The sequence below is a fragment of the Anser anser genome (genome assembly GCF_964211835.1).
Source record: "Anser anser genome assembly, chromosome: Z".
Lineage (NCBI taxonomy): Eukaryota > Metazoa > Chordata > Aves > Anseriformes > Anatidae > Anser > Anser anser.
The window spans coordinates 61,028,166-61,050,072 of NC_139723.1; the positions used below are offsets into that span (position 1 = coordinate 61,028,166).

Below are 21,907 nucleotides of genomic sequence, written 5' to 3' on the forward strand. Positions count from 1 at the left end.
ACCAAAGGCAGATATCTCTAGTATTTCTAGTAAGTTGATTACTGGATTCAAGTTAAAATGACATATTTATCAATTTAAGCCTTGCATCATGTTGATTAGTTCCGAGAAAGTAAGGAATAATATTTTCTCTTGAATATGTCAGTTACTATCATGTTGTTTATTTTTTGTTTCCTACAGAAGGAACAGAAGAACATAAAGACCTATGCAAAGCCCTTCGTTTAATTAAGGACATAATTGCAGCAGTAGATTTGAAAGTTAATGAATATGAGAAAAAGCAAAAGCTGTTGGAAATTCTCAGTCGGACTGAAAACAAAACATACACAAAGCTGAAAAGTGGCCATGTTTTTAGGAAGCAAGACTTATTGAGAAAAGACAGTGTACTTCTTCATGAAGGTTTAGTGTACTGGAAAACAGCTACTGGTCGTTTCAAAGGTATTGCATCCTAGCAGTAAAGTCCTCTAACTCTTTATTTGCAAGTAACATATAAAGATTGTTTGCTTTAAGAATGAAAATATTTTGTTACACAGTATTGCAAACACAGATTTTTGGGTGAATGGTATTGAGAATATTCCACAAATTGCTGGAAGAGTAATTCCAAAAGCTGCCATGTTTTATAGGTAATCCACTGTGTATTTAAAATAACAAGTTTGCCTACAGTACCTGGGAAACTGTAAATTTTGTACATTCTACTATCAGTTGCATTTTTTCTTCCAGCCACTTCTTTTAGTTCCCACAGTTTGCAGCTTCATCCCATGTAGATTCTTGACTTGCATATTTATATTGTTCACAGCACTGACCATTGAAAATACGGCATTAAAATTACATGCGGTTCTTCAGTGGTACTGGTACACAGACAGTGGAAAAGAAAACGTGGAGGCAAATATGGCCAGAGCCCAGTTTTCACATTCATGCCCACAGTCTGATTTTCACTCTAATCACATGTTGGGGTTTGGTTTTTGAAACTTACTAATATTTGTTTTAAGCTTTACAAAGCTATCTGCTCACTATTACTCCAGAAATGCTTTCATACTGTGCTGTGATAGGCAAAACAAAATTTGTGTGAGTTGTTCTTTGCCAGGTTGCCTGTCAGTGGCCTGGAAAATGTGGGGGGACGTTTGAGTGAGGGTTTCTTCTTTCAATGTGCCAGTGCTCCAGCACTGTACTGCAGGAGAGTGGATAGTAGAAAGTGTGGTCTTTCCCAGGAGGTACAAAGTGATGTCTTGCAGTTGCTTTGTGCAGACCATAGGTCAATCCAGCTATTTCCTGTTTAGTTTACTGTAGGATTATGTGGGAGACTTATTGATCAGGGTTTCTTCCTTTTTAAAGTATAAAAGAAGAAATTAAGTATAGTGTTAAGTATAACCTTTCATTAAAAAAAAATCTTTTCTCATTTTAAGACACCTTAGCTCTGCTTCTAACTGATGTGCTGCTGTTCTTACAAGAAAAAGATCAAAAATATATCTTTGCAGCTGTTGTAAGTATATTATCAGACTTTTGAATATACACATTACATTTTTGTTTGGGTATTTCTCAAATGTGAGATCCCTTTCTAGGTTATTCTCACATATTGTTTAATTTCTTTAATCGTGGTAGTATATTCAGAACAGTAATGTACCAGTATATGGAAAATGTGGTTTATCTTCAAAATTAAGTAATTTCCGGTGGGGGAAGAAGGATAAAACAACAGAATGATGTTTAGTGATGTGCCTCATCTGGTTATGAGGATGGGAAGCAGAGCAGGCTCTTTCAATTATCTAAAATAAATTTTAACTTCTGGTTCTATTAAACAAAACAGAAGAATAATTTGACTGCAAATGTAGTAGTAAACATGAATAAAATATATGAAAGGTCATGGACTGAACTTCCCAAACTTATTATAAATACTATATAAGTACAATGTGTCAGTGTCATTGATCCTCTGGGATTTATTTTTTAGCACTTAAACAATGCTTTACTTGTTCGTGAATACTGTAAGGTATTTAACAAAATAGTTTAAAAAGACGTCTGAATACTCAGCTCTCACAGCCATACACTTGGTGAGAACATGCATAGGCTGAGTATACCAGTAGGAGAATTAGTTCAGTTAATTGAAAAAAATGCCTTATTATAGAAGCATGGTATTTTATGAGAAACTCATTTATTTTTTTGAATATACTGTGACTGTCTGCCCCAGGACCGGAAGCCTTCAGTTATCTCTCTTCAGAAACTCATAGTAAGAGAAGTAGCCAATGAAGAAAGGGGGATGTTTCTGATCAGCGCTTCATCTGCAGGACCTGAAATGTATGAGATTCATACCAACTCCAAAGAGGAACGTAACAGCTGGATGAGGCATATTCAAGATGCAGTGGAAAGGTAGAGAAAAAGGTTTTTGGTTTTCACCTTGGCTGTTCAAAGCAGAAAGGAGGTCATTTGGGTATTTGTTGCAGTGTGCTCTCTATTCTGCACTGCACTGGATCTATCCTGTGAGGCTGGGTTCACAAACACCGAAACCTCACCATCAATTCTGCCAAACTACCCGTTTTCTTCTGTTTTACCACTGAACCGACAGACCTTTCCTGCTCCCCATCAGATGTCCTCACCTGTAATTTTAGGCTTCTCTCTCCTTTGCTTTTGGCACTGGATGCTTTCTTGAGTTCTGCAAGTGTCCATACATCCATTCTGAATAAATCCCCAATTACACCTTGGTATTAGTTTCTTAGGAATGGCAGGGAAAGCACTGCTCCATGTGGGAGCTGCAAACCTGCAAGAGGGTCAACCACTGCATGATGTAACCTTATCAGGATTGAAAGGAGTCCTTCAGTCTTATTTATACCCTGTTACTGCTTTTTAAAGAAGTAGGCAAATGGCATGCTGCTAGATTGGAGCAAAAGTTGGTGTTGATGTTGTGCGATTTATTATGAATGCAACACTGTACTGAAGATAATTATAAAATGTTCAGATTTTGCTTTATCCACCTTTGTTTCATCTCTAAAGTTGTCCAGAGGAACAAGAGGAAGGAAAAACGAATGAATCTGATGAGGACAGACGTATCGCTGAGGCCAAAGCATCCAGAATTCAGAAATGTCAAGGTGTGGTACCTTTCCTGCCACTCTGAGACCTCCCATGTCCTGAGAGTTTAGGATGAAGGAATAACATTCGCATGTTGGCTGATGCATTCAGAATGGCTTAATATGCAGAGTCACAGCAGAGAAAGCCAGGGTTGTCTGATTGTATGATGGGAGTTGCCTGAAAAAGAACCATTTTTTTCCAAGTACTTTATATTTTTACTACATTACTGTGAGCACAAAAGAAAAGGTAAAATGGATTATTAGCAGATTAGCATTAAGGTCAGATAGATTCCTATTTGTGGAAGTACCTCAAATCTGCAGTAACTGTACTGTTCTACTTGTTTATGGCAGTACACATTTGCTGCTTTTATTTTTGTCTGAAAATATTGCTAATCAAGACAAATTTCACTTCCTTGTTTCCCCTACACCTAACTTCCACATTTTTAAGTGCTGTAAGGAGAGAAATTTCACCAATGTCCTTCCTGGAGAGAGAAACAGGGAAGGGCATCCCCCACTGAGAGTAAATGTTCTGTGATGTTGAGACAGTGAATGAGCCAAGTGCTTTTCCAGCATTGCTTATTGTGAGTGTAGCAGGAGGTAGCTGAGTGCTCCAGAACACAGGCAAGGCCACCTCATCAGGATAGGGCAGTTGCCTGGTCCTTTGCCAGGCAGGACAGACTATGGGATGAATTCGGTTCCTAGCCACTTGCAGAAGGAGTAGTGCAAGTCTGTTGCCTAGCTCGTTAGCAGTGTCTGTGTGGTGTAAACATTAGACGTGTGAATGTCCAAAGTGCTTTGCCTTCAGGTTAAAAAGATATTAATATGCTATTCAATTTTTGTTGACAGAATCACTGAGTAACCACGACCAGCAAATCTGCAGCTGTTTGGAAGACAAGCTGCATATCTATGCACAACTGGTAGATACGAATAAGTTTGAGGATGTGCATGTAGAGCCTCACCTCCTTATCAAACCGGATTCTGGAGAAACTCCACAGGCTGCTTCATTGCTGGCAGCAGCACTCAGAGAAGGTGAGTTTGTATGGGAAGAGTGGGATGGTTTCTGCCCTCTTCAAATGGGAAGACATTTCCAGGTAACAAAATACAGCCATGTTGCCTTGTGTTACAATTCTACCAAGTCTCAAGAGCTGGCAGTGTCAAAACTTGGCAAATGACGCTGAGGAAAAGTCTCTTGAGTTTATATTTGTCAGGTGCATAAGATGGTATCTGCCAGACTGTGAGATAAGGGATATGTTTAGTGCATAACATCATGTGTAAGCAGGCTGGACCGTGGTGTTAGATTGTATCCAAGGAGTGTTTCCTTAATTGGCCTCCTTGCATTACAGCCTTGTGAAGAAGATCACGGGATACAGTGTGATACTGCATCTGGTCCCTTACCCTCACCAGCCTAGGTTGATTTGATGATAGGTCTGGATCATGTAGGGTCATATACAAACCAAACTGCAGATGATATTGGCAGATTTGCCAAGATGCACCTGCCGTTAGAGGAGCCGTGTTTTTCTGCATTATATCTAGCACGGGCTGGATAGCCTTGTGCCTACAGTGCTGTTCTCTGAAGTAAGGAAGACTGGTATTTGCTGATGCCTTGTCTAGCTGGAGGTTTAGCCACATTCCTTTTAAACTTAGCTGAAATGAGTCCTGATAAACTGAGCCATATCCAGCATAGGGGTATGCTCTATGAAGTACTGCAAGATTATAGCATCACCTAGAGTGAGACATATGAGCAAATAACCACCTGTCAACCCTAACAGCAAAGGTTGACCTCCATCATCATTATGAAGTCAGAGAATAAGTTTATTGATAGACTTTGTCTTTGGATAGAGAATATAAGGTAGTGATGCAGTAATAGATGTGATTTTATCTAAAACAGCAGCCTATACTGACACAGCTGATTCTGCCCACTTTTAATTTTCACTTTCTTTCATGCTACTGTTACTGTTTATGATGTGTTTTCAGCCCACTGTAATGAATTTACAGCAATGTGTGGAGGATTATTTTCCAGAACACAAATACTAAGTCCCTGAGCTAACAACAGACTCTACAGCAGTAAAGCACTACTCAGAGTAGAGAAGGATAGAATTAGGAAATGCTTAGGCGAATTGGATATATTCAAATCCATGGGAAAGGTGGAATAAATCCAAGTATGCTCTGGGAGCTGGCCAATATCTTTGTGAGGATGCTTTCTATCATCTTCAAAGGACCAAGGTGATCAGAAGATGTTCCTGATGACTTGAAGAACACAAACATCATTACACTGTTCTTGAAGAAGGAAAGCAGTCAGCCTCAGCTTAGACTCTAGGAAGATGATGGAGCAAATACTCAAAGAAGCCTTTTCCAAACATGCGAAGAGGTGACTGGCAACAGCCAGTATGTATTCACTGAGGGCAAATTGACCAACCCGATGGCTTTTATGATGAGTGGAGATCAGCGCATGTTTTTACCTTTATATCTGCAAGGCCATCAATGTGGCCTGCACTGGCTGCAGTATCCTTACAGCTGAGTTGGTGACATAAGGACTGCATAACTGGTTGGAAAATTGGCTGGCTTGCTGGGCTCAGAGGATTTTGATCTGCAGTACAGTGTCCAGCTGGCAATGTGTTGTTAAGGGAGAGGGAAATCCCTAATAGGGAGTTAGGGATGGATATTGAGACTAGTACTTTTCAACCTCTTATTAGTGAAGTAACAAAGGAATTGAATAAACTCTCAGCAAATTAATGACTGACAGCAAATGAGGAGGAGCGATTAATGTGCTGAAGAGACCTCAACAGACTGGGAAAATGTGCTGAGAAACTTCAAAAAAAAAAGGCAGAGTCAGTGCAAAGTTCTGCATCTGGGATGGATTAATCCACGTATTGGTAGAGGCTGGATACTGGCTGGATAGAAAATAGCTTTGTAGAAGTGCACCTGGGAGTCCTAGTGAACAGCAAGTTGACCATGAACCTGCAATGTGCCCTTGTGGCAAAGAAGGCCAGCAGCCTTGTGGGCTGCTGCAATAGAAGCGTCACCAGCAGGTCGAAGGAGGTGGTCCTTCCTCTACTCGCATGAAGAATGTGATGTTTGAGGAGGGGCTGAGAAAGCTAAGCCTTGAAGTAAAAAGGCTTGGTGGATCCTACAACTGTCCTCAACCAGATAAAAGGACTATAACAGAGAAGCTGAAGAAGAGCAGAGAAGCCATTATCTATCATATATGAGAAGTCTTGGAAGTCTGGTGAAGTTCCCACTGCCTGGAAGAGGAGAAACAAAATCCCCATTTTTAAAAAGGGGAAAAAGGAAGACCAAAGAACCACAGGTCAGTCAGTCTCACCTCTGTGCCTGGCAAGATCATCGAGCAGATCCTCCTGGAAACTATGCTAAGGCACATGGAAAATAAGGAGGTGATTGGTGGCAGCCAACGTGACTTCACTAAGCGCAGATCATGCCTGACAAACCTGGTGGCCTTCTACAATGGGGTTAAACATTGGTGGATAGGGAAAGAGCAACTGACATCATCTGCCTGGACTTATACAAAACATTTGACACTGTCCCACACAATGTCCTTGTCTCTAAATCGGAGAGGCATGGATTTGATGGATGTACCACTTGGTAGGTAAGGAATTGGCTGGATGGTCACACTCAAAGGGTTGTGGTCAATGGCTCAGTGTCCAAGTGGAGAAAGTAACAAGTGGTGTTCCTCAGGGGTTGGTATTGGGACCTGTGCTATTTAACACCTTGGTTGGTGACATGGACAGTGGGATCGAGTGCACTCTCAGCAAGTTTGTTGATGACACTTTGCTGAAGCTGTGTGGTACAGTCGACACACTGGAGGAAAAGGTTGTCACCCAGATGGACCTGGACAGGCTCAAGGGGTGGGCCTATGTGAACCTCATGAGGTTCAACAAGGCCAAGTCCTGCATCTGGAACAGGGCAATCCCAAGCACAAGTACAAGCTGTGCAGAGAGCAACCCCGAGAAGAAGGACCTGGGGTTATTTGTTGATGAGAAGCTCAACATGAGCTGGCAATGTGCTATCACATGCCAGAAAGCCAACTGTATCCTGGGCTACATCAAAAGAAGCATGGCCAGGGTGGAGGAAGGGTGGAGGAGGTGATTTCTCCCTCTCTACTCTGCTCTCGTGAGACCCCACCTGGACTGCTGCATTCAGGTCTGGGGTCCCCAGCACAAGGAGGTCATGTACCTGTTGGAGAGAGTCCAGAGGGGGAACACAAGGATGATCAAAGGGCCAGAGCATCTCTCCCATGAGAAAAAGCTGAGAGAGTTGGGTTTGTTCAGCCTAGAGAAGAGAAGGCTCTGGGGAGACCTTATAGTGGCCTTCCAATAAAGGGGGCCTACAGAAAAGCTGGGGAGGAACTCTTTGTCAGGGAGTGTATTAATAGGACAAGGGGTAAAGACTTTAAACTAAAAGAGTGTAGATTTAGATTAGATATAAGGAGGAAATTCTTTGCTGTGAAGGTGGTGAGGCACTGGAACAGGTTGCCCAGAGGAGCTGTGGATGACCCATCCCTGGAGGTTTTCAAGGCCAGGCTTTGGGCAACCTGGTCTGGTGGGAGGTGTCCCTGCCCATGGCAGGGGGATTGGAACAGGGTGATCTTTAATGTCTCTTCTAACCCAAACCATTCTGTGATTCTGTGAAGCTGGACTTTTCCTGGAGGTGCATGGGGATAGGACAGAAGACAGCAGGCACAGGTTGGAACATGGAGAATTCCAATAAAATAAAATGAAAAATTATATTACAGTGGGAATGGTCAAAAACTGGAGCAAGTCCCTCAGAGAGGTTGTGACTCTCAATCCCTCAAGATTTTAAAAGCTTGCTTGTACAAAGCTCTGAGTGACCCAATTTAGTTGACCAGAAGTTTGGACTAGATGGCTTCTGAAAATCCCTTCCGGACTAAGTTATTCTACAACTTGTTGTCATTTATTTATGCATAAAGGAGCTATTTAAAGGGCCTCTAACTGTTCATGTTTTCCTCTCTAGTTGAAAGTCTCCGTGTTGCTGTCACGTCATCACAAGTGAGTGAAACAGACAGATCATCAGAGGAAAATACTGAAGAATTAAATTTGAAGTATGGACTTAGTGCCAATGAAATCTTGGAGTCTTTCCCTGGTGGTGAGTAAAATTTGATGTTTTTATGTATTCATATTGCTGAAGTGATTGATACAGGATTGTTTTTTGGAAAGCTTTCTCAGTCTATGGCAGAATCAATAGAAAATAATGTAACAAAAGTTGTCTTTGGACAAATGCTCAGATCGTGTAAATTGTCATATAACTTCACTAATGCAAACGGACTGTTTGCATCCACTGCAGATTTTCCTTATCATATGTCTGTAATCAGCATTATTGAGTCTGATTTGTATATCTTCATACATAATATATACATGACTTATAGCCTTTGTTGCTCAGCTCCACAGCAAATGTATATTGCAGTGTAGCCCATTTCCTGGCTGCTAATTTTTGTCTGAAGACCTGAAAGCCGGCTCATAAGTAGGATTGATATTGCAATAATTTCAGCTATAAAAGGTATAACTTGATTTTCTTGCAACAAAAAAAATACAAATTAAGCCCTGTAAAAGCCATTGCTGCAGAGCATTTTTAGTGATATGGCTGTATTTGTATCTTAACTTTCATAATTTAAGTATTACTGATTTTTAAGGTAGGAAAAACAGATTGTCCCAGCCATGCCATCCTGACTTTGAAACTTGTTTTTCCTCAGCCTAAAATTCTAGAGCATTAGGTATTTTCAGCATCCTGTGTGTAGCTGTGAAAAAAATGTGCCCTTTGTTTCTGCAGTCAGAACATGCTTTGATACACCTTTCTCTTGCATCCTGTTGGGGTCTTATTTGTTAGATGCAGAAATGAAGGAAGTTGAAGAATCATCTGACGTCGATCTCAGTGAAGGCACATTTCCTGTTGATAAGGAAACGTCAGATGACAATGTAAAGTATAAGGTAGTGTAACTGATTTCTGTTCCTGTGTTGTATTTATGACTGTGGGCACTGGGAATGTAACTGTTGTCCCAATGTTTAAGGGATGTCTAAAGACTGTTCCAAAACCTAAAGCATGGGATAGGCACATTTCATCCAAGTCCAGATAATTCAATTTAGTGGAGGTCACTGCAATTAATGATGAGTTAAAAAAAATCATAAAAAATCTAAACACAAAACAATTTTCCTGACAGGCTTACAGATTGGTGGGTGTGATAGCAGCCACAATGCTTTTGTATGGGCCACTTAAGACCCTGGTTCTCTGCTGTCATCATTCAATACATCCATGTCTGTGGAGTTGATAGTATTCCCTCTACTCCCTCCTCCTGTTCGCAGGATGATGAGTCTCCTGCAATGACATAGACCTCAGCTAATGCCAGGAAGACTTATGCATTGGAAGAGCTTCATCCTCAGAACAAGCATATAAAATAGGATGGATTGTCTTACGCCAGCTTGCTTCAGAATTTTGAATTAGAACAAAATGGAGCAATTAAAGAATAGAAGAGAAACAGCACATTTTTCAAAAAGTCCTGTAACTCTTAAGCAAATCTGAGGAAAAAACAGAATGAAAAGTCAGTTCTGGGCAGAATTATAAATGGCAAATTTAAGGTAGCAGCAAAGAGTGTTACAGCAAGAGCAGTATGAATTAGTATGTGCAAATAAACTGAACTGTAATTGTGTAGACCTTAGATGGAGGGACAGAACCACAAAAGGAATAAAAGGGAGAGACAAGAACAGAAGATACATGGCACGAAATGGAAAGCAAAGTGCTAGAAAAGTAGATGCTTAGCATTAGGGTAATGTCTGCATCAGATCAGAAAGAGGACTTGTGTGCCTGAAACTTTGGATGTTTTTTCTAGCTCTTTCTGTAAGACTCTTACTAAAACGCTTGTTTCCCTTTAAACCTTACCTCATGTTCATCTTTATGTCATCTTGTCTACCAGACTGCTGTTTAGAAGAGTAGAAAGAAAAGTGTGTATGGAAAAAAACAGGGTAGGTACAATTTCAAGTGAGAGGTCACAGAAGTTAGATGAAATGAAATAAAATAATAAAAGGTACAGGGGCTTAGATCTACCCCATTAAAAGTTTCAGTAGTTCCACATGAAAAAAATGCCATTGGGGTTACAGAGAAGTCAGAGCCAGACTTTTATCAGAGGTACACAACAACATGGTGAGCATCAAACATTACAAGTTGAAGCAAGGGAAATTCTGATTGTATGTAAGGGGGAAAAAATCACCACAAAGTAAGGTAACCAAGTAGGAACAGGTTGCCCAGAGAGGCAGTGGGGTCTTTATCCTTGGGGATTTCCAGGATTTGACTGGAGAAGGCCCTGAGCAACCTCACCTAACTTTGAAGCTAGCCCTGCTTTGAACAACAGCTGGGCTAGAGGTTTTCCAGCAAGCCATCCCAATTCGTTATTCTGGTCTAGCCTATTATTTGGGCAACAGTCGTGTCACATCTTACTATTGCAGAATCAGATTCACCAGGAGGTGGCAGAATGTGCAAATAGAACAGGAAAGGCAAGGGCTTTCTAAGGCAGAGTATGCTCACCAGCCTGCCTTTAGATGCTGTGTGCACTGCCTTGAGGTTGTGGGATGGCAGCACTGGTGTCAGACCTGCTAGCCTGGGAAAAGAGACAGAAAGCCAGACTGAAAACGCCTAGCTCTGGGATTAGGTGCTGACTGAGCAGCAGGAGGAGCACACAATGCTCCTCCTGGGATGCCAAGTGGGCAGTAGTGGGAGGCAGTCCCCATCTCACCCCCCTGCTCCTGCATTGTAATTGCGTCTTCAGCTGGTTACCTGTGGAATGGCAGCCTGCACTGGGGTCTGAACATCTGCTGCTCATCACTCTTAACAAAGATTTAGAGTGGCAGGGAGGTGGTGGTGGACAAGTAAAACAGCTGAATATGTTGGTTCAGACCTAACTGGACTTAAAGGTCTTGTTCTGAAGCTGTAGTGGTGCAGCTACAATGCTATTGTTTCCCTGGGTAGCTTGACCATGCCTTCCTTGGGCTCATCCCCTAGTCACAGAATCCCAGGATGGGTGAGGTTAGCAGGCCTCTCTGGAGCTCATCTGGTCCAACCCCCTGCTCAAGCAGGGACACCCACAGCAGGGTGCCCAGGACCATGCCCAGACTACGGCCAGTCCTCAGGTGGTGCTGCCTAGCTGCATTAAAGAGTCCATAGGCACTTGGCCTGGCCACAGGCTACCTCATAGCCATGCCAAAGCTAGCCAGGCCTTGAATTCCCCTGTACACCTCCTTTGTTGAATTAAACCGGGCTTAAAAGAATGAAACAAAGTGTAGAGATGATCCCACACCTCTGTTCAATGAATGGGCCCTCTTTCATACACTCACTCTTCCTCACCCCACCTGCATCTTCTTCTCTTCTCTCTTCATCCCTTCTTCACCCTCCTCTTCCTCCCTGTCTGCTGCTTGTGTTGGCAGCCCAGCACAGGAGGGCTGAGCTCCTGTGTGTCTGCCCCAGTGCTGCAGAGGCATCCCTGCTGTGTCCTCTGTGTCTTGTGGCAGGGCAAGTTGTTGGGTTCATGGCTGCAGTAGGAAGTGGAGGAGGTGAAGGTGTGGGGAGGGAAATACTGAAGGGAGATAATGAGGGAGAATGCAAGCTGTGGAGGAAATGCAGCAGCTGGTGCTCCTTTTTCCTGAACTTCATCTTCATTGTGAGCTCTGTTTTGGGGCCTGGCCTTTTTCGTCTTCATTTCCAGTTTTTGCAGTGATATGGAGCAGCTGCTGTGCTCTCTGTGGTGGGAAATGAGGCTCAGTAGAGAACTTAAGAGAATTAAAGAAAGAACAAATATTCCCCAAGCCCTCCTCCACTCCTCTAAAAAAAAAATTACAGAAATCGTACAGGAAGTCTTTCCAGTGTAGCCTCAGGAGGGATTGTGTTCTATTTCTCCACTGTTTCACCTTATCTTTCTCAGAGGAGCTGTTTTTCATGCAGAAAGGATTATGGGTGGCTTCACCCCATAAATTTAAAAAGCTTCTTAGGAAAAAGGGGATAGGGTGGAAAGTGCAAAGTGGCTGAGCCCTGTCTGAAAGCAGCAAGCCTAGCTGCCGTGGATGGTAGTCACCATACCAGTAGGTTTCCCGGAGTACAGCAGGCACACAGCCCTAGCTCTGTGCCTCACTGCTCACCGAAGGCACTCACCATAACCCACTAATGTAACTGCTGTCAGCTTCTTACTCTATTAATGCCTTGATTTCTGAAGAGTCTTGAGCTGTTTCATCCTACTAGAAGTAATCTAAACCCACTCTGCTGTATATACAGAAGTCTGGTTACTGTATTTCAAAACTGTCAGGTAAACAAAGAGTGAATGGAAATGTCTCTTCTGTGTAGCATTAGTCACAAGAGGATTAAAATTGTGGATGAAATATTTTTGTTTTTACAGTTGTGCTTAGGATCTCTAGTGATTTCCAAGGAAACTACAGTGTTGATGAATTATTAGTCTTCATAGATTATTGTTTCTGTCCTTTTTCACATACCCACGAGAGAGTTTGACTCAGCACTGCATATATTAGCAATATGAATGTCTCCACTAGTGAAAAAAAATTACCTAGATGATACAATTGTAAAATTAAGAACTACTTTTTAAAGCAACGTGTGTTTATTTTAGGAAGGAAGTATGAGTTTCCCAGGATCTACAGGGACAGAGGTGAGTTTATTTAAACCCCAGACAGAATATAGTAACTATTTAGTTAATAGTGGACAAAGCTTTGAAAATCCTTCTCTTTTGTTTTCTAGATTGTACAAGCAATCCAGAATCTAACTCGTCTCTTGTACAGCATACAGGTGACTACTCCACTGTTAACTTTGTAGAGTAATTAGTCTTGGTAATTTACTTCTTAAGGTTTGTTTTCATCTTGCACTATTTTTAGACATTATGTCAGTGGATACTTATCTCTACTGACTGTTGCACAAGCTGTCATATGATATATTTTTATTTTACATCAGTGATGTGTTTCTTTTAAGAACTGAATAATGCTTGCTTGGAGATTACTTCCCTCCCAAAAAGGATGTACGTACAGTCTAAAGTCTAGGGAGGAAGTAAAATGATGGCTTGAGCTGAGCTGATGTCATTTCATGTACAGATTTCTGAAATTATAGTTCAAAATATTGAAAAAATGTAAGTATTTGGCTTAGAATATTCTCCTGGCAACTGCTAAACCACACCTCTGCCACTTAGGTGACCAGTCAACCCACTGAAGATACTTCAACCTCCGTTGATTATTGTGTGTATTCTCTAGGGCTTTAGTCTAAAGTTTTTGCCTCTTCCATGCCATGTTTGAATATTTTAACTACTTTTCCCTCAGTTAGGTGCAATTTGAAGATTAATTTTGAAATGTTTCACTTAACTTCTAAACTTTCTTGACATTAGCATGCTTCTTAACAATTCTGGAAACCTTAGGCTTAGAAATTAAGTGGATTGAAGCAATGCAAAAGCAAAATAAAAGGCCTGTAAATCAGGCAAAATGTTGAGAAAATTAAAAACAAATAGCTTAATACTAGTGGCAGTAAAGTAAAGGGATCATGCTTTATTGTCCAGACCATGAAAATTGCATAAACTGGCAGTATAGGTGCAAAGAAACAAACAGAGCATACTGTCCTTGCCCTGTTTACAAATCACAGGAATTGACCCAGTACTGGGGGAAGAGCCAAAAAAAGTGGGAAAAGCTAAAAGAGTCTTTAGCTTTATGAAATGTGCAGTTGGGGGTGGATGGCATGGAGTAATGGGGCTGATGGAATTCTCTGGGAATGTCTGCTCAAGTAGATTCCCATGTCAGTTCCTGAGGACAGGCAGTGCACTAAGTGCCTCAGTAGACCTAGGCCTTTCTTGCTTTTCTTTTGTATTTGAATCCCAGCAATTTATTTTGTGCTACTGGTGGATGTCACAATCTTTAATGCAAATAATGTCACAACATCCTTGTAAGGGATGCCCTGTAGTGTTCTTGGTTGTAAAAGAAGCTACTGAAACATCAAAACTGAAATAATGACTGTATGGCAGATTTCAACTGGCACAGGTATCTTGGTCTTCTGCATGTAGAAGTAAGGTCCTGATGACCTGGCTGTGTTGGCAGGTGCCTGTAGGACTGACGTTAATAGGACTGAGCTGTGGCAGGTTAGCAAGGTGAGCCTTAGGTCCTGAATGAGATGCACTGGAAATCGTACATTTTTCTCTGTATAAGCCACATCTGTATTAGGAATACTTTGTCAAGTGCAGTGTTCCCTAGACCAGTGCTTTAATGCCCTCTTAAACCATGAAATATTATTTTTCCTATGTGTCTTAACGTCATCTGACAGAACAGAACCCCAGCTGTAACATAAACATTGTATATAGTAACACCAAGTGCAAACCATAAGCCTCATTAAAAGTGCTTGAAATGGTTGAGTGCTTTTAGAAACATTTCTTGGTATAGGTGTGAACATGGAGCTTTCTGCTTGCACGAGGAGTAACCTCCCCAGCAGCATTAAGCACTGATATTAAGGGAGGTTGAAGCATTTTTATATAATGCTAAAGTACAGAAATGGGTGAATGTTAATATTTAAACATTTGTGTCTGATTTTGTTGTGGTGTCTAGGCAGCATTAACTATCCAGGACAGCCACAAAGAACTCCACAGGTTACTTCTGCAAGAGAATGAGAAGACAGGTCGGGGACGTGGTTCCTGGCTCACCCTCCTCAAGGAACAAGAGAAATACCGGAGCTCAGAAAAACAAAGGGAGGAGCTGGCGAACGTAGGCAAACTCAAGCAGCAGTTCCAGCAGGAGCAGCAGCGCTGGCTTCGTGAATGCGAGCAGCGGCAGCGGGAGCAGGAGGCGAGGGAGGGCCGGCTGGGGCAGCGGGAGCGGGCCTGCGGCTGCCAGGAAGAGCTGCTGGAGAGGAGCCGGCAGGGGCTGGCGCTGCAGTTGCAGGAGTACCAGCAGGGCCTGGAGAGGCTGCGGGAGGGCCAGAAAATGGTGGAGAGAGAGAGAGACAATTTGAAATTGCAGAAGAGGCTCCTCTGGCGCTGGAAGCATGTTCGCCAAAGCAGCCTGCTGTCACCCTCAGGGAGCTACGAGGTACGTGTTTCCATGCCATCATGACATCCCAAGCTGCAGAGCCGTAGAGATGTTCCTTGATGAATGGACCATCATGCCAGGGTGTCCGCTGCTTGGTAATATCCAAGGGCTTTCTTTTAATGTTGGAACCCTGCAGGAGCCACACTTAGGCTGATGGGTATTACATTGAGGACATGGGAATTGGAAGTGTGAGAATTGTGTTTTATTCTGCTTTACTGCTGTGGTTGCCGACTTCTGGCAAGATACACTGTGCCTCTTGCTTCTTGTAGGAAAGCTAAATTGTAATGCTTGAGGCATGTGGTGCTGTTGTTCCTGGACAGCAGCACTGTCTCCAGCAAGGATTAGAGGCTCCTCCAGGAGTGGGCCTGGTTCCCGTGATGTCCTATCAGGACCTGCACTGTCCATCTTGCTTTTCTGAAACAAGCAGCCCCTGAGGGAATGAGGTTGGTGTGTGGCTCCGGCCTCAATAGTATAATTGCTTATAGTTGGTCATTATTAGATGGTCATTATTAGGTGATGCTCTTTAAAACAGCTCTGAGGCTGCTTAAGTGTTAGTACTGAAAATGGTTAAATTCTTCTTGAAGTTTAGGGTGCAGGAAAAGAGGCTGGCTCTGCACTCAGCTTTTGGGTGTTAACCTGCCAGGTGTGCCCTGGCCCCCGAGTCCCTCCACTAGTGGGCAAAGTCTTGGTTTCCATTGCTATTCTCTAAAGCACCTGTAAATCAAAACAATTCACTTGGATTCAAAGCCCACTGACCCAAACAACTTTCTTCCCCTCAGGTTTTCATTTTCACAAGAAAAAATGTAGAGCCGTTCTTCAGGCCATCACCTCCCTAGCTTTTCAGCTGGCAGCTGACCCATAACAGGCAGTGACCATTCAGTGTCTAAGCCTGAGCCTGAATGAGGAGATGAAGGATTGGCCTCTGACCTCTTCCTTTTCATCCAGCTTTTGGGAGCATGGTGTGAACACGACTTATCCCTATATGCTTGCCCAGCCCAAACAATGAAGGCACTGTGTATTAGTATAGCTTGTGGTAAAAGTTTGACTTATTTGGCAATGCTTAAGAAGTGGATGATAAAACAAAAGCTGAACTTGCCCATCAGCTCTAATTAATGAGACTTTTGAAGTCTTCTGAGGAGAGGAAGTCGAAGGATGACAGCTGGATTCAGGGATGGCCAGGATGCCGCAGAGGCAAAATAATGAAATCCCGAGTGTCAAAGAGCCACAGCTTTTAAGTAATTCTTAACCTACTATTTCATGTGTAAGGCTATTTCACTTGTGTTTTTATTTCAAGTAAACTACATGGCCTGAATGCACTCCAGTCCTTGGGCTTGTCTCTGTCCTGCATTTTCCAATGCCACATGCTGCAGCAGCAGCAGAGCTAGTACTGGGCATTTACCAGCCAGCCTTTCCTCCCAGACCATTAATTTTGCCATCACTCTGAGCCTAGCTAGTTTTGGATGGCCAGACATTGCAGCCACTTCCACTGCTACTCCTGCTGTTGGGGCGCTCAGCCTTGATAAACACCTGCGGGGTGTTGCAGGCTGCAGGAGATGCATTTTCATCTCCCAGGAGCCACGTGTACTTGCTGAACACCATTTGCAGTCCCCAGTAGGGTGGTTGCAGTCCTGTTCTCTATGATTACACTGTGTGAAATGGTACCTTAGTGAGCCATGGGGCAAAATATTAACTCCCTAAGAGGAGTCAGCTAACCTTGGTACATCCCAGGTACTGGGTCTTTGTGATTTGCTATTTTGCAGTTATTACTGAGTCTTTCTGTGTTTTGGGAGGAGCCAAGGCAAAATATACTCAATTACTGATGTATATTCCTGAATGCATGGCCAATTTAACATTTTCTGATGTTAGCTTCTGGGAAACTAAGTGACTGTGTGGTATGAATCCTCATTCTGTCCAGCATTTAACTTAATATACCCTGGTATAAGGGTTCTTCTGTGCTGGACAAAATTGAAAATGCTGCTTATTTTTTTTGTTTGTTTGTTTTTTTCCTTCTGCAGATAATGGGACATAATCAGTCAGACCGCTTACTTCGTGAACATTCATTCTACTTAAATGAAGCTGTAGTATGTGTGTCTCTAAGCAGCCTCAACAGATCAGATTCTTCTCTTGTTTATGAAGATGGTGTATATGGGTTGAGCATCTCAAACTCTGATATAGCACGAACTGGTGAAAATCAGGTGGATCTCAGAATGGACACTTCTTGTCAGCCAGTGTTGACCAACAAACTGTGGAAATCCACTGGCCCTTACCAGCAGATGCCTTTATCCTGCAAAAACAACAAGGATGCCTTTAATAATGGTAATTAGCACTTGATTTAGTTAACAAGTAGTATGGGCAGTTTGCCACCTCTCAGGATGAATAGTCCTAGGGAGGAAAGCATCTTGGTAGTGGCAGAAGCAATTGATTTTGCTAAAACAGTTGCATGCCATTTTGTTGAGGGTAGATGAGAAATCAAGCAGAATAGAACACAAATACAGAAATCTTTTGCAAAAAAAAATATATCCTTGTCTGTGTCTGTATAGAGCTATTCAGCGTGTTGGTCTCTGCAAATCATTTCCCCATGTGTTTTTGGCTTTTTTTTCAGGGGAACTGAAGTCAGTCTTACTGGTTTAGTGGCTGGTTTAGGACACAGCTGCACTACTAAATGATTTCTGGTTAGAACAGCTTTTGATTAACTATCTTAAAATGGTAATCTCTGGTCAAAGACCTTCCTTTTTCCTTTACTGGGAATGAACTGAGAATATCTTGTAAGGCTCATGGTAGTTGCAGAAAGAAAATTACATCACTTCTAAGGGATAATATAATCTTTATCAATAAGCAGCCATGTGATTTAAAAGTAACTTTTACTGCATTACCTTTCCTTATTTATGTGTTTTGCCAGAACTCCACAAGACTGGTTGATTGCATGGTAGTTACTAACTGTGGCTACCAAAATGAGTGGAAAAACGGCACCTATTCGAGCATTGCATTGCATTGAAAATCCCTGAGTGACTTTAAAACCATGCTAATGAGAAACTCTAAGCAATCTGTTTTTTGTTTCTCCTGTTGCACAGTGCTAGTTTTGATCTTTTGTGGTGTCTTCATTCACTCGCTATGGTGAGAGTTGCAAAACAGCTTGTAAAAACACAGCATCTAGAAATCATAGCGGACAATGGTGTGCTTTTGGTGTAACATGAAATGATCTGTCAGGGATTTCCTTGCACAGTCATGAGATCTAGGTGGCACATGGCAAGTCAGCTCTGCAGCAGCACACAAGCCCCCCTCTTTCTTCAGCTGGTAGTGCAAGATGTCTTCAGTCCCCACGCCTGCTGCGTGCAGCTCAGGTCACAGCAAGACCAGTGGGCAGCAGAACTAGGTAGGATCAGAAGGTTAAACCATATACAGGTACAATTTATTATTATTTTTTATTAATATTCTTAGGTCAAATCTCAAAGTTGTTCAAACTGAAAAGTCCTTGGTTAAGGAAGTTGTTACTTAGGACTCATTGTAATGTGTTAATCAGGCATCTGCTATACAGCCTTAGTATAACAACATTGTCCTAAGTAGACAGATTGCTAAAAAAGCGTTTTATATTCAAAGCTATGGCTGACTATTCTCATCACCACAATCAGCAAACCAAGCTGATTAGCAAAAGAGATTAATATTTCTAAAAATGCCTAAATAATTAGCCTGGTGAAACTTGTTCTAGTTTGACTGAAGCTGTCATTTTAGTAATAGGTTAGCTAAGCTAGTGCAAATTTGAAAAGGAACACATACGTGGGTTTAAACCTTTCAAAAGTGGATTAGCTTGCACTGGCAAATGTTCAGATGCAAGCTAACCAGGATACTCTAAATTAAGCCCACATGAGAGCATCTAGTTTAATTAAACTGGCTTGCCCCAGTGTAATTGCACTGATTCTAAGATAAGCTGGTGGAGCTTCTTTGTGTAAAGATGCCCTTCACCTTCAATGGGCTGACAGTAGGCCAGCATGGTTTTCAGCTGCTGTCACGGCATCTCATGCAGACATCCTGATCTTGCTGTGGTAACAGGGCACCAGTACAGCCCCAGCAGCCTGGGGACCAGCAGTAGCTACAAAACCTGCCCAAAAGGGAGAGTAGCAGGTTAGCTGAAATCTCTCTGATGAAGCCATGTCTGTAAAAACTGCAGCTAATGTCTTGATTAAGTCACAAAGCACTGTTGGCAAGGCAGTGCAGCAAATCCTTGTGGCATCGTGTTGGTGCAGGTGGTGTTGTGAAGCTCTCGGCATGCTGGTAGGGCAGGCAGGGAGGGAGCCCCCCCCCAGAGGGATGTGCCATCACATTCCATAGTCACATTGATGACTTGGAGGGTGACAAGTATTTTATGCTCTGATCATGCAGTGCATGAGTTTGCATGATTCAGGCTTGCTTCTGTCATGCGCTAGGAGCCACCATACAGGGAGCAGGGAATGAGAAGAACGCTGAGCATCCCCCTGAAAGACAGATGGCATCCATAGCCCCAGCAAATGTCTCCCCACATCGAAATTAAGTAAAGCACTCATTCATAAGCAATGGGAATCAAGTTAAATAGTATGAACATTTCATAACTAGAAAGCGGATTCCTTTGTGTTGTTTTCTGGCCGTGCTTTTCCCCCAGAGAGTTTAGCAGTTTAAGAAGTGCCTTGTGCCTCTTTTTTCTGACTCCTCTGCAAGATAAAGTCAGCTTTGACTGCTGTGAAAGAAAACCAGCAAGGATACAATGAAAGAAGGACTAGAAAGAATTTGAAAGTTAGCTGAAACTTTTCATATTTTTATACTGATGAAATGTCATGACATTTTTCTGTATTTTTCAACCAGCTCTCTGTATAAAGTCTCATAATCATCTTTCCAAAAGCAGTCCTAAATAATAAGTTAAAAAAGAATTAAGAAAAAAAAAATACTGAGTGTGCTTTACTGGGAATAGCCATGTACCAGCTACGTACATAGCCAGATCTTGTGTATAGTAAGTCTGTGTGCCCAGTACACAAAAGGAACTTGTTGGTTTTGATTAATTTTCATAGAATTATTAGGCATCCTGTAAGAAGTCTGGTCTGTCAAAAAAAAAAAAAAATTTAATGAGAAATACCACCTGAACATGTTGTCAAGGAGTTAGTCATGCTGCATTATACTGTAAGTTAAATACTATGCAGTTTAGCTTCATAAATATACGCAAATGGAAGTAGCTACATTCCTCCAGTGCATAATTTTCCATTCATATTTTCTAAGGTAAGACATATGTCTCTTCACATTGCTAACGTCATGATTATATATCATTGTTTTATGTGTATGGGAGGGAACTTTACTAAAGACCTTGGGGCAAGTTCCCACAAAGCTGAAACTGGCACGAATACACTCACTAAAAATGAAAGGTGTGTCAGTCAACAGGAGGAAAATATGATTGAAAGAAAAATGTGTTAATGCTTTACACTAATGGTTATGAAATTATCTGCATGAAAGAAGACAAGTACTTTGGCTAATTAGGAATCAGGGGAAGTATAGGTTTTGTGTCAGACTAGACTGAGAATTGAATAAATTACATCTTGCATTTAATTGACATGTCGGGTTGACTACCTGGAGCGATGCCTAAGGGTCTACCTATGGATTCACCTCTTTGATTTCAGAAATCAATGCAATTTTAATTCTTTAAAGCTTTGAAGTGAACAACACTGCAGTACCTAGTACTGCCTTTTATTTTTTTCACCTTTTATTTATTTATTTATTTATTTATTATTCATAAGTTGTACCTACAAGAATAGAGTTGAAAAGTGAAAGGTCTGGAAAACTGCACTGAAACTTGACTATGGAAGTTTTTCCCCAAACATTTGCAGTGTTAACATGAAGGATCTTTATACACGGTATAGTGAAAAATGCAGTTTAAATCTTTATGGGGAACATAGAAAACGCTATGATCTCCATAAACAGCCAAATACAAAAACAGGGAGAAAAAAATAGGGCTCTATTTGAATAACACGTTTTTAATTTTTGAGAGACAGTAATTTGTACATATATGCATATAAGCAAATGAGATAGTTTGATTTTGGCAAAACACAATCCATTTACAGTGGTTTTCATCAAAGAAAGTGGTTTCTAGAGTTGTAAAATATTTAATTCACTATAGAAAAAGCAAAACCACAAACCAATCACAGAAACAATGTTTAGTGTCCTGTAACTTCATTTGTTTTCTTTATCCTTCATAAGAAATTCCTTTCCTGTTCCTAAAGGCAGGTTGCGCTAGAGGTGACTGCTCTGTTGGGCCTGTTCTTAAAACTGTGAATGAGATTAATTTGTTTTAGTTTCCCATTGATAATATCTGCTATGAGGTTTAGAATTACACATTGGTTTTTGGCTACCTTAACGTTGTTTATGGCCTAATGGCATTGTATAGAAGTATCTGCATATGTTTACATCAGGGAAGATGAGAATGGTGCTGCATGGGCCTGGCTCTTTACTCATTGCGTAAGACAAATCTGTTGATGTCAGTACAGTTATACAATGTAAAACTGATGCAAATGTGATAAAAATCACATGAAATATGCTTTGTACTACAGTGCGAAAAGTCATCTGAAAACATATATGCTGTTTCCCTGTGGTTCCAAGTCAGCACAGGATTTTGGCAAGGGCTGGAGCTTGGTAACTCAGGGCAGATACTGCTGCCAGCACTAGGGGTGGTTAATGGGATATTCAGGACTTTGTTGAATAAGATGGCTTTCATCAGTGGGAACTTGTTAAATAATGACTAACTCTTACAAAAAAGGTCATCACAGTTCTGCA

At 41.6% G+C, this 21,907-nt stretch overlaps 1 protein-coding gene across 9 annotated transcripts in view; it reads left to right on the top strand.

Moving 5' to 3' along the window:
* ARHGEF28 (Rho guanine nucleotide exchange factor 28) overlaps positions 1-21,907 on the top strand; it is a 126,718-nt gene that overhangs the window by 91,720 nt on the left and 13,091 nt on the right. For 8 of the 9 annotated variants that reach the window (XM_083819010.1, XM_083819013.1, XM_083819014.1 and 5 more), the window contains 11 exons: positions 178-432; positions 1,398-1,474; positions 2,174-2,352; positions 2,974-3,068; positions 3,894-4,076; positions 8,037-8,168; positions 8,907-9,007; positions 12,679-12,717; positions 12,807-12,854; positions 14,642-15,121; positions 17,137-17,437. In XM_083819010.1, the coding sequence (XP_083675136.1) occupies positions 178-432; positions 1,398-1,474; positions 2,174-2,352; positions 2,974-3,068; positions 3,894-4,076; positions 8,037-8,168; positions 8,907-9,007; positions 12,679-12,717; positions 12,807-12,854; positions 14,642-15,121; positions 17,137-17,437 (1,890 nt within the window). The remainder of the gene's footprint in view (positions 1-177; positions 433-1,397; positions 1,475-2,173; positions 2,353-2,973; positions 3,069-3,893; positions 4,077-8,036; positions 8,169-8,906; positions 9,008-12,678; positions 12,718-12,806; positions 12,855-14,641; positions 15,122-17,136; positions 17,438-21,907) is intronic. The other variant, XM_083819016.1, reaches the window with a different exon arrangement.